General features: G+C 37.7%; 1 protein-coding gene across 1 annotated transcript in view; it reads right to left on the reverse strand.

Moving 5' to 3' along the window:
- nwd2 (NACHT and WD repeat domain containing 2) overlaps nt 1–12271 on the reverse strand; it is a 93050-nt gene extending 80779 nt beyond the window's left edge. Inside the window, exons 1-2 of the mRNA XM_077229545.1 lie at nt 12149–12271; nt 9377–9548 (exon numbers count right to left, since the gene is read on the reverse strand). Of these exons, the coding sequence (XP_077085660.1) occupies nt 9377–9548; nt 12149–12163 (187 nt within the window). The 5' untranslated portion in view covers nt 12164–12271. The remainder of the gene's footprint in view (nt 1–9376; nt 9549–12148) is intronic.
- Nucleotides 12272–12639: the final 368 nt, after the last annotated feature.

Below are 12639 nucleotides of genomic sequence, written 5' to 3' on the forward strand. Positions count from 1 at the left end.
TTGCGGCTGACCTTATTGCATATGCGTTTGAAGGAGTTTCCCTTTCAGACGCAAAATTTATGGGAGGAGTGTATTTAAATTATTCATGCAAGGTGATTTACTAAGGTTTGTGCTCGTCAATGTACTGGTGTTTGTACTTTTATTTAAGTTGAAGTGAGAACCCAAATGCAATTTATTAACAAAACGTGATCAAACATAAGACAAAGGCATGACACTGGAAACTCAAAATAAGAACATAGACAGGAAACTTTCAATACTCAACAAAGTCACAGGGCAAAGATGAGGGCTTAAATACACAGACTAATTACAAGACAAGGGACACCTGTGAACAATGTTCAGGCAATTAACCAATGACAAGACACATGGCAGGATCACAATAGGCTTGTTCGACTTGAACCGGCGCTGCACAGACCGATCGGTTGATGAGATCAGAGTACCGCGAGAGCGATTAGAGAGCAGACGGCTCCTTATGCTTTTGAATCGCTCTCGCGGTACTTTTATGTCATCAACCGATCGGTCTGTGCAGCGCCGGTTCAAGTCGAACAAGCCTATTACAAACAGGGAATCACATGACAAGACAGAAACATGACAATGACAAAAGCAAAACGTGACAGATCTGACTGCGTGTGTGTTCTTTAATTTGCGTGTCGTCAGTAAATCAAGTGCAGAACTTTCCACTCCCGACTGTGGTGTTTTGGAGCTGCGCTCTCACACTTATTTGCCCTGTTTAGTAAATCTGCCCCTTAGTCTGTATATGGATTTATTCAGACTTCTAAAAAAGGTGCAATTACAAAAAAAATTGGGTCAGTAATAAGGTACAGTGATGGTCTTTGATATTATATCATAGTTTCATTTCATATATATATATATATTTTTAGTATTATTTACATACTATTATACTATGTTTTAATATTTTGAATTAGATTTTATTTTTATATTTGAATATATATTTTAAATTTATATATATATATATATATATATATATATATATATATTATATTTGGTTTCATTCTTTTAGTAATTTTGTTATGCACTTTTGTAATTTTTTAGCTTCTGTGTTTTTTTATTACTTTTTTAAAAAAGAAATGAATTTTAGTTTTCGTTATTTTAGTACTTCAACTTAATCTATTATTTTCATCTAATATTTATAGTTTATTTCAGCCTTTTTTTAATAGCTATAGCTTCATTTTTAGTTAACAATAACACTGTTAATGAATGATTACTGTAGTCACGTACCGTGGTATTTACACAGTACTTCAAACAATTCTATGGTGTTTCTGTTTCCAAAATACCACTGTAGTTCTTTCCCTCTCAGATACTTTACATCATATGCATGAATGCTTATGAGCAAATCACATACAAACACATCCAAACATCTCTCTTTTAGTCCCTGTCTTTTGCTGTCACTTCAACACTCTGTTCTTTTCTCAGGGGATAGCTTCCAGCAAGGCTTGAAAACAGAGATTCCCCGGCTTACACTGTAGTCACTACTGTTCTCTGCTGCTAGTAGCAGAGGAAAAACAAACACGACGTCTGTGATCACATTGACAATCTGGGATTCAAAACGTGGAAATAAACAGAAAGCTGCAGGATTTTGAAAATGGTTGTTAATGAAATCTTTCTGTTCACGAGATGACGTAAAACTAAGAAGTATTGAAATCAAATAAGTAAATTAGAGACATTGATCATGTGACTCTTGTCTTGGTTCAGATGGTCAATGTTCTTCTTCTGTTGCAGATCATCTCAAATCATGCTGGAGAACCTTATGATCAGGTATGACAAACAAACCTGTGCAGTTCATGCAGTCTGAGTGTCATTAAAGAAAAAGTCATTAAATTATTCAATTATGAATTAATTTGTAGTGAACAAAAAGTGTTACATAATACAAATGCAAAATAGCAGCATTTCCAATGCCTTCAGAATCTTGCACACAGCAGCAGTGTATGTCGTTGAATATTACATGATGCCCTTTGTCACAGAAAGTCAGGGCAATATGAGACAATATGAGAGTTGACACATTGAGGATACTCAGCCTTACGGTATTTACTACATCTAGTACCAAGGCAAAAATAAACAAACACTCTCAAACACCCTCAGTACCCTATTCACAAACCAATTAAAGCTGCAATTACAAACATTTGACACCTAAAATAGTCTCTAATACGAATATGAAATTTGCTTTGCTAAGACGACAGTCTGATTTCAAGGTCACATGATAGATGATGCTTACCTCTATGCCTTTCTTGGTCTGCTAAGCTTTGATTTACCTTGGAATGAGAACGGAAGGTAACTGAACTTGATTCTGAAGCATGGTTTTCTCTTCTACTTGTCAGTATCAGTTTGCTATTGTTTAGGCTCTCTGCTGATAGTTGATATTTCGACAGAGAACGGGAAAATCAGACTGGAGAGCTCTCTGTGGAAGATGAGGCCAATCATGTGCTCTGAACTCTTTGGGTACCGGCAGCCAACACAGCGTGGCACAGCTCACTACAGCAACTCTATCTGTGTCAGCCTAGTCAAGATTTTTGGCGGGTTCATGTGGCTTTCATGTTTTAAATCATTTATAACTTTCCATTCAGTTCTTTTTGGGGCTGTCTTATAAAGTATCTAATCTCAGCCTATTACTTTTCTCTTGCACTATGTTTTCCTGTGCCATTTTTTGGTCTTTTCCAGACTTTCTTAGTGATAAATGCTGTGGAAAAAAACTTTCCATTCTTTTTTTTTATATATCTTTCCATACTTTCATCTTCTTTTCACCTTGACAAAAATGATAACCTGACTATCCAAACAAAGCAAATAACTTGAAAACATGTGGTCACATAAAAGGTAGATAAAAGGTGAATTATCTCTTGTTCACTTTCAAACCAAGCAGCTTTCTGTTCAACATGGTGAATTTACGTGCCCAACGGTGCAAAAAAAGCAAGGGGAAATCTTTCATCCTCACGTGAAATTCAGGATTGAAATGATTGAATTTCACTTACAATATTGGTCAAACAACAGTAAAAGTGACTGCACCATAAGACCTTTTTATATAAACACAAACAAAACAACAGAGGAGCTTAAACCTGTAACATCACTGGGAAGCTTCGTTTTAAAAGTTTGTGGTCTTATAATGAAATGTTGAAATAATCTCTCCACATGCAACAAACCATCCCCAGAACAAAAGAAAATCTTTAGACCACATTAGTGTCCAGTTAGTAGACGAGACACGTATAGACTTGCAAAACACAAGGGAAACGCACCTCGTAAGTAGATACTTTTATATAGTCATAAATGAATTAACGTGCCACGCACTGGGGAGCACTTTATACAGTGCATTTCCATATCAGATTGAAGCTTTCAAAGTGTATCCATCAGGAAATTGTGTCAAAGATATAGGTTTGAAATGTGCATAGAGAAAAAGAAAAAGAAAGGAAAAAAAAATAGAGATACAGAGAGAAATGAAAGAACCATCAGCTATATGAGCAGCTGTACTGGCCATCACATTTACATGTTCCATGATTGAAGTGTCTTATATGATTGAGAATGATAAAGAAAGATATTAAAAAGAGGAGAGAAAACTAGTGAGCTCAATCATTATGGGGGTGGGTGGTGCCAGTAAAGCTTTTATTGAACCAAATTGCATTGAATGGATAAAGGAAGGAAAGCGAGGAAAGATGAAGGAGGGCATCGTGAAAGCCTGTAAGAAATAAAAGACTTGAACAAGACTTATAATTTCTATAATAAAGCCTTGTAGCCCCAATCAAAGCCTGAAAGGCTGACTTTAAACATCTCAGATTTATAGAAGAATTAAATTTTTTTTTAGCTACCATGCATTTAAAGTGAACTTTGATTTTACTTTAAGTGCACATTGCAGTATTTAAAGTCTGTTCACACACAGAATAATTTTAGCATTCATCTGTTGTTTTTCAGTTGTTTTTCTGTCTAAACATATGCTAGATGCTAGATTTTTTTCCATTATAACATATCACATGGTTTTCTTTTTAGATCTTTTTTTTCCATCTATGCCTTTCTTGGTCTGCTAAGCTTTAATTATCAAGGGAAATCTGAGCTTCTTTGCCATTTTATATGCCTATTTCAACCCTTCTGAAGCATAATTTTCTCTTCTACTTGTCTGTATCAAATTGCTATTCTTTAGGCTCTCCACTGATAGTTAATATTGCAACAGAGAACAGAAATATCACACTGGGGGTTTTTTTTGTCTCTTTTCTGTCCGTTTCAGGTAACAGGTCAAAAATTTAAATGCTATTGTTTCATGTGTCAATCATTTCTCAGTTAATAAAATCAGGCCCTGCAACATATTTCTTGTTGAATATTCTCGAATGTACAGAGCCCTACACAGCCAAGATATTGTGGCTACAAATTAAGAATTTGTTCCCACAAGTTATATATGCAAACCTACATTTTAGAACTGAATGGTATATGTATGGTCTAGCAAAAATAGATGTCACACCACATTACCATCACACAGTCACTTAACGTTTTAAACGCCTTAATAGTTTATGAATATTGGTGTCATTTAGAATCTCAAGCAGCAAGCGTGCATCAATGCTGTGTCTGTTCCTGTCTATAATCTGGGTTAAAGCCTTTGTTCAGTCCCTCCCATGGGGCTCTCACATGTGTCTCCAGCACCACGGGCTCTGAACGGATGGTCGCATATAGATGAGCTCAGTATTGATACAGCTGTCTGATGCTGAAGCACAAGTCTCTGAGGGATTAGGTGAGGTCGCAAGATGGAGGACGATGGAACGAGAATTGCTCCCCATCAAAGGCGCCTGACCGGGTTTGCTTAACGACTGAGTGAAATCCCATCTGTGACTAAAACACGTTGGTAATCGTTGATTTCCTGTTGGCAATCCATTAGCTACATGGCATTAGTAAACTAATTACCAAAAGCTCAAAGGCAAAAAAATTATCTGAATATTCAAAGCATATAATTGTCCATCATTATAAGCCATTTGAGTGTTTTTGAATGCAATGCTTATGAAATAATGCTGCATTAAAGGTGAAGAGTGTTAATCTTTTCTATGTTAAAATACTATCAAAAAGTTTAATATGCCGATATGATTATAAATAAGCAGCTTGATACTCCAGAAAAGGGCTATTAAAACTGGGTTTGTTAAAACAGCCCAAAACAGCAATACTTACTCAACCAAGGATGTCTATAATAGCTTAAGAATGCTATCTCAAAGGCAATTAATCAGCTGGAGTAGGTCTGCTATTTCTGCTCATGAGAGTTGTTTTTGAGCCAATCACTTGAGCTGTAATTTAATGCCATGTGACTAATCACTTTGGAGTCTTTGAAAATGAAGTCATGACAGTGCTAACTGACTGATGTCTCCAAGAACCTTTCTTACAGTTTTAAAAGTCCATTCAGTAGTTATTTTGCTAGCGCTAACATTGCTGTTCTTTGTGTACTTCAAGTAGCAATAACACAATAGTGTAAGATACTATACTGTCATCTACTGATTTGGATCAGTACGAGTACGAGTTTTATGTAAATCAAACTGATACTAGTACATTTTAGAGAGCGGTTTATACATTAATTATCTTACCGAACCAACAAAAAATGTCAACTTGGGCAACACTACTCAAATCTTTCTATCTTGTGTATGCCGTACCAATGTTTATGCTTGTGTTTTGTCTTGAGACCTTTTCTGCTTCTTAGGCTGTACAAGTAATTATTGGTAAAGGACGATAATAAGTGTGTTCCATTGTCTAATTTTAGCTCTTCGCATCACCAAACAACTCTACGCTATTAGCGTATCTACAGAGGCTGCAGCAAATGAGCGTGAAACATTGCGTGAACAAGTTGACGTTTGACAAGCATTTAATAGAAAACTAGAGCAGTCTTCATCTAATGTAAGTGTACACCATTCAGAGGATTATTTCTTTATGCGTAAAACTTTTTAAATTTGCACTGCACCTTTAAAAGCACTCAAAAATCTACAATGTATTTTTTTATACTGTCATAAATATATAGAGAATATTTTCAGCCACAGAGCGTGTCATTGTGACATCCACCAACAGCCTCAATTGAACCTAAAATAGAAATAGTTCTACATTCAGAGAATTTTACACAGTGACTTTTTCAGGTTTCAGGCTCATTGGGAAAATGTGCCAAGGCTATTGGTCCATCGCATTTTTAAACAATGTACAACTACATTAAACCCTATACCTACCTGCTAAGAGTTAACAAAAGCAAAAGTGACATAAAAACGCAATTGCTGAAGCAACCATGCCCTTTTAGCTTGATTCTAGTCGTCTTTGAGCTCTTTTGTCGTAACTCATGTTTCACGGGATTCGTACCTGAGTTCTACCAGAAAGACTCGGGAGTCAAAATACCTTAACACGTATACATTTATTAACAGCCCAGCAAGCAAATATGATGATTTAAAGTTATTTGGCGTAACTGCAGAGGTATGTATTGATACAGGTACGTATTTTTCATTTTGCGCAGCACTTCGCAGAAATGTTGCCTTAGGTACGTTTTTCCAATGAGCCTGTGTTGAATGAATGAATTAATGAATGAGGCATTTATATAGCGTTTTCATATGTACAACTGTACACCCAAAGCGCTTTACAATCCAGTCAATGGATCTCTCCTCAACCACCACCAGTGTGCAGCATCCACTTGGATGATGCGACGGCAAACACAATACAACGGCGCCAGTGCACTAACCACACACCAGCTACAGGTGGTGAGGAGAGAGTTATAGAGCCAGTTCAATGGAAGGGAATTATTAGGAGGCCATGATTGGCAAGGGATTGGATGGAAACATTGGATGTGTTGATTTAACCCATTTAACCCACCATTGAAAACAATCTGAGTGCACCATAATAAATCACGATGGCTAACACCACGCATGCTGTTATAACACGGTGGCATTAAATTCAAGTTCCTTAAAGCAGAATAAAACTCCTGCACATAAAACTCTAGTTGCCCTTGGTTACCCCACAAAGAGACAAACAACAACAACAACAATAAAAATGAGCATATACATGTTATCACATTAATTTCCTCAAAGCCTCAATCTCAACCTCAGCAAGACTCCAGCAACTGCTGTCCTAACTGCCCCTAGTAGACCCCCTAAATCACAGAGCTGACTTCTCCAATAGCTCTAACCAAATTGAAATCATTCCTCTCATGTCGGGGGATGTATAAGAGTGAGAATAGTAAGACATAACAGTTGTTATGAGTCTCTGTGTGCAAGGCCAACTCCCTTTTTGTAAATCTGTGATGTATAAATTGCTCCCTCTAGTGCGTAAGGGGGGAGAGCATTGCACCAAAGCCCAGCTGGCTTGTTCAGCCACTGAAAGTGTCATTAACTCTCTACCTTGACATCACCTCTAAGTTGTGCATCTACAAATTCAGTACATTAGATTCCACACTCCACCTCACACTCTCTCAGCCAGCACACACACCGTCACCTCTGCCTCTCTCTAAACCATCTTCAAGCAGTTGACTTTCCAGGGCTTTTGACCAGAACAAAATCTCTCTAATCTCCTATTTCAGTAGAAACTTGGCTTCAGACTCACTCTATTTACAATTCCAGTATAAGACCAAGTTGCACTGGATAAATTCATTGAAGGTTGAATGTGATTATACAAAATATTATTTTAATGTGGAAACAATTTCTTTAAATTAAAGCTATTGAACTTAGCTGAAATTAGCTTCATTAAAGGAAAACTAAAACTGCAAAAAAATAGAATAGAAACATAGAAAGAACAACCATTTCAAGCAGGTTTAGCAAAAAACGCCATATGTCTGCTACTGGTCAAACAAACAAATAGTCCTGCACCAAGCTCACATATTGGTTGAGCCAATGTTGCTGCATCTTTCACACTTTATAAATGTTCTAACATTAAATACCTACAAAATGGATTTACTGTGTAGCTATGTTTTAGAATTTTTTTCCCCACATTTACTGCTAATGAGTTTGAGGTATGTTTAGGTTTAGGTTTAGAGTTATGGTTGGGGTTAAGTATATTGTAACAAATGGCAAGTACATAGTAGTTATAATATTAATATTGGATACAGAATACAGAATATATCTACATACAGGATACTATTTACCAGTAAATAATGGCCTGTTGTTTTTTTATTAATATTTAGGAATAATGCATGTAACCACATCCATGTGCATCAGGAACGAGTGCATCTACAGGTGGATTATGACGAGTTCGCCTATGCTATAGCTGCGATTTAGAGGAGTCTTTATTGTGAATCCTTCAGTTTGAAAGGTCATCATTTTATTTAAGACGTCCTTGCGCCGATCTAATTTATTCACCAGTATCTTCCCTCCTTTCACTTCATCCTCATCTCTCTGTGCTAATTTCTCCATTCCTCTTTCTCTATCTCTCTCCTAACCCATTTTATACTTTCCCTTGGCTTGTTTACTCCTAGATTAGAAGCACTATTTTAAGTTCTCCCTGCAGCCCATATTTAAATCTATGACTGCATACTGTGTGTGCCGCCTAGTTCCCCTGGCACTCATTAAATCTGAGGTCAATTCTAAGCAGCCCTGGGTTTTAGCCTTAAGATGTAAAAATGAGCAATCGGTGGTGGAAATGATGACCGATTTCTCAGGATAGGAGCAAGAAATTCCCACTACGTTAACCACTTTTACACAGCCATAAGCCTGAAGACTGAGAGCTCCCCTATATTAAAATTACAGACTGTATGACTGTAAAGCAGCACAGTGTCACGGTTGCTTGGCCAGTGTTTTTGTGGATTGTTGAAACCCATGTTCAAGACTGAGACAGACGGCTCCACTAACTGCTGTCACTGCTGCTCTTGTCAAAGCACACGGGACAGCGGTCCTGGAGACATTAGCAATGGCCATATCTCTGAGGATGGCAGCATGTGTTATGAAACAGCATGATGTGGAACTGTCATTACCATCTGAATTCATTACTGTAAAATCTTTTTCATTAACACATTGGATGATAAAGCACGTCTTGCACATCGCTCGCGCATTACAGGTGTCAGTCTGGTTGACAGAACAGTGTGTTTGTGCACTGCCATCAGTATGGTCCTTGGGTCCAGGTGATTCTCAAGTTCTCATACACATATATCCATGCATCATGAATAGTCCTAACTATTTAAAAATGAAAGTTATTTGATCTTAGGAACTTCAAAATGGTGCCTTTTCATCACATTGGCAGAACCTTCTGGAGAACCTCTAGGCACAATTTTAAACGTAAGCTATCTGGGGAATTTTTTTAATTCAGAAATCTAAAGATCATATATGGTTCCTCCAGTAAGCTCATTAATAGCAAAGGATATGGTGCACCTTCAAATGATTTCTTTGAGTGTGGCACTATGAAGTGTATTTTTTTTCTCACAATTACAGTGAGGGAAAAAGCTACTTACCATCAGGGTTTGCACAGATGAAGACCCGGACGCTCCTGCCAGTGGGGACATGGAACGGTGGGAGTGCAAGGACGTTCCCACTAATGGCTGCCTTACGCAGAGCAGATTCACGGGGACAGGGCTGCCTACTGCCCACTACGGACGGCCACATGGGTGGCGACTTCCAGCGAGGCTGCAGACAGAATTTAACAACTTTAGAAATCCAGGACAGGAATGGATGGATGGTTGCGTATGTACACACAATTTGGTGGAATCTCTTTAAGACTAAGGATGTGGTCATATTAAAGGGACATTGTGTAGGAATTTCTCCCATTTAGCGGTGAAATTGTATTTTGCATTCAAACAAATTGTGCTATCCAGCGCCTCGGTTTTTCAAATGCGTGTTGCATCTACGGTAGCTGTTATGTGCCAAAAAGCTATGACAGGATGTCATCTAATAGCACTTTGTCGAAACGAACGAAAACGCGTTGGCCTAGTACTTTTTGACCCTCTCTGCTATTATAGTTTTTTGAAATGGCGGAACAACATGGAAGCCTCCGTGGACCTACCCGTCACATGTATATAAAGATAATAAATTCTTCGTGAACGAGGATAAGTCAGATCATTGGCAGAGGTATTTGTACACCATTGAGGACATATTTATGAATAAAAATATTGATTTTAGATAATAAAATACTTAAAAAATTACACATTGTCCCTTTAACAAAATTTCACACGCCAAAAGATTCCACTATTGTCAATAGTGTAATGAATCAAAAAGCACAGTTGCCACTTTCAACACAAGCAAATTTCTGCTATCATTATGATGAATCTGAGTAACCAACTTGAACTAGTTACAAAATCAGTGTGGAGAAATTTTGAGCCTTACATCCTGATCGTGTGGATTCCTATAAAAACGACTGGGTTTCGTCCATGGAAATCTGCTGAACAGTGGTAAACATGACCACACCTTCACAATCAAGCACTAGTTCTATTCAGAATCAGTTCCATTTGAATTTACAGCGCAAATCTTACAGAGACCAGTGTAGTCCGATTCCTGTAAAAATTACTCTCGATACAGTTCTTTTAAGTTTATCAAAAATTTAAAGCATGGCCAGACTCCCAAAACAGTGAGTCTTGGGAGCTGCTTTGTTTTAATTAATAAAAAATTACATTCACACAGTCAAGTGTTTGGGATTAACAAACGTATTAACGGTGTGACTGTATAAACAAATTAGGCTACTGATGTCAGGTGTCTTTTCAATTCACAATTTTCGTCACCATAGTGACGGTGGCTGAATTTGGAACATCATACTAGATTTGACAGATGAACTGGCATTTAGATTGGATTCGTTTATTAAATGTTGAGTAAGATGGGCAATGGCTCGTACGATTTTCAAGGTGTTTTAATCTTTTAAATAATCCATGTTGTGCAAGATTTTCAAGCATACTCAAGGCTATAGGCTATGACAGAAATAGTAAGAGTCGTTTGTTAGAATGCTATTTGACTAAAGGAAATATTGTGCGTCCATAACACGTAAATAGTTTAACACTATTAAACAACCTTATTTAATAAAGCAGTAAATAGCCGTAAATTGTAGCCTAGTGAATGAAGTGACAAAAGAGTTTGTCCAGTAGCCCACGGTTGCGCACAAATTTAGACTACTTGAATGGTTAGGTTGTCGTTGTGGTAATCTGAACGGATGTGTAAAAGTAAGAGTATTTAGCATTCTCTTAACGATTTATAACCTTATCTGTAGCTGTGTGAACGAAGAAAAGCACAGGGGTCAATGTAATGCGACTCCCGAACAACGGTGTTACACCGAATTCTAGCTGTGACCCATCGAAATTCTGTGAACATAGTAGGCGTTGTAGTGATGTTAGGATATGGTCAAAGCGTCAAAACGCTTGATTGCGTTCCAATGTGCTCTTGTCTTTTCCAGCTCGTTTTTAAAACACTGTCAAGTTAAAATGAATCCCACCAAATGTTGTAGGTTAATTCATTAAATATACACATTATGAGTTTTGTTAGCTGTATGAATTTGAATTAATGAATGAATGAAATGGTATTTGTGTTTTACTTAGTTACTTGTATTTTACTTAGTAACTAGGGCCACTTATTTTATAAAAGTAGGCAAATTAAAAGTCTGTGTAAACGTTCTTTGGAATTCCTATATATATATATATATATATATATATATATATATATATATTACCTATATTTATTAAAGAAATGCAACATACTGATGAATGCAATGAAAATCGGATTTTTCTTTATTAGCTTACTAAGAGTTGCTACTGAAACCGTCGAGGAAACTGAATCGTTAAAAAGAATCAGAATCGCATTCAGAATCGATTCCCATTTCTAATTAATTGTAAATTACTTATGCTTGAGCAATGCCTGCAATTGCTTTTGTAAGAATGCACACTACAGCATGTAGCCTATACTTTCTCACTTTATAATGATTTTCAGTGTTAATGATGTAACCAGAGAAGAAAACGCGTAAACGCACCCGGTCACGAACTGCATCTCCGCACAAATGGAACAAACAATCGATAAATGTCTGTCTCAGCAAACAACGAATCTTGATCCTTGTTTCAAGAGTTGAAGATCGATTTGCCTTAGTCGCGTTTCATGCCTTAACATTACACCTGAAACCCATCCGAAGACGATAAAGTTGCGCGTTGATCGTACAGTAAAGCCAATTCCAAACAAAAATAAACTCAGCCGCGCTTCAACATACACCGAATGCAGGCAGCATGCTTGCACACTAACACACTTGAAGTGCTTACGTTCATCCTCTTCATCCTGAAGCCGTATCACACGATATCCGAGCAGGTATCCACGGAAATCAGCAGAGAAGGCGATCGCCCATTCAATATTTTTGACCGAAAATCAGTCCCAGGGGACCAGGAGAGTGACGGTCGCTGGCCAAACCCCGGCGGTCCGCATCCTCCTCGTGCCGTAAAGCTCCGCGCACAGCGTTTTCTGTCCGCAGTGCTTTAGGAAAACACAAGTGAGGTGACAGAGATGAGAGTAGAGGGAGATTCCTCTCATCGCCAGCTGTCTCTTAATGCGCAGCGGCGAGCAGGAGCACGAGAGGAGGAGGAGGAGCGCCCTGAATTCATTATCAATAAATGCTTCTCTTTCGCAGCGCGCTGGAAGTTTAAGTGAATTGAATTAAACGTAATTGATTGGACTGCATTGCTGCTCGCGCTCGGGGAAATGCTCAAACCTCGCCTATTTTCTTCGCAAAGATGGACCAAGCAGTGCTATTGTTTCG

Source organism: Siphateles boraxobius, unplaced genomic scaffold, assembly GCF_051911475.1.
Source record: "Siphateles boraxobius isolate OS27281-9 unplaced genomic scaffold, OSU_SipBor_1 130, whole genome shotgun sequence".
NCBI lineage: Eukaryota > Metazoa > Chordata > Actinopteri > Cypriniformes > Leuciscidae > Siphateles > Siphateles boraxobius.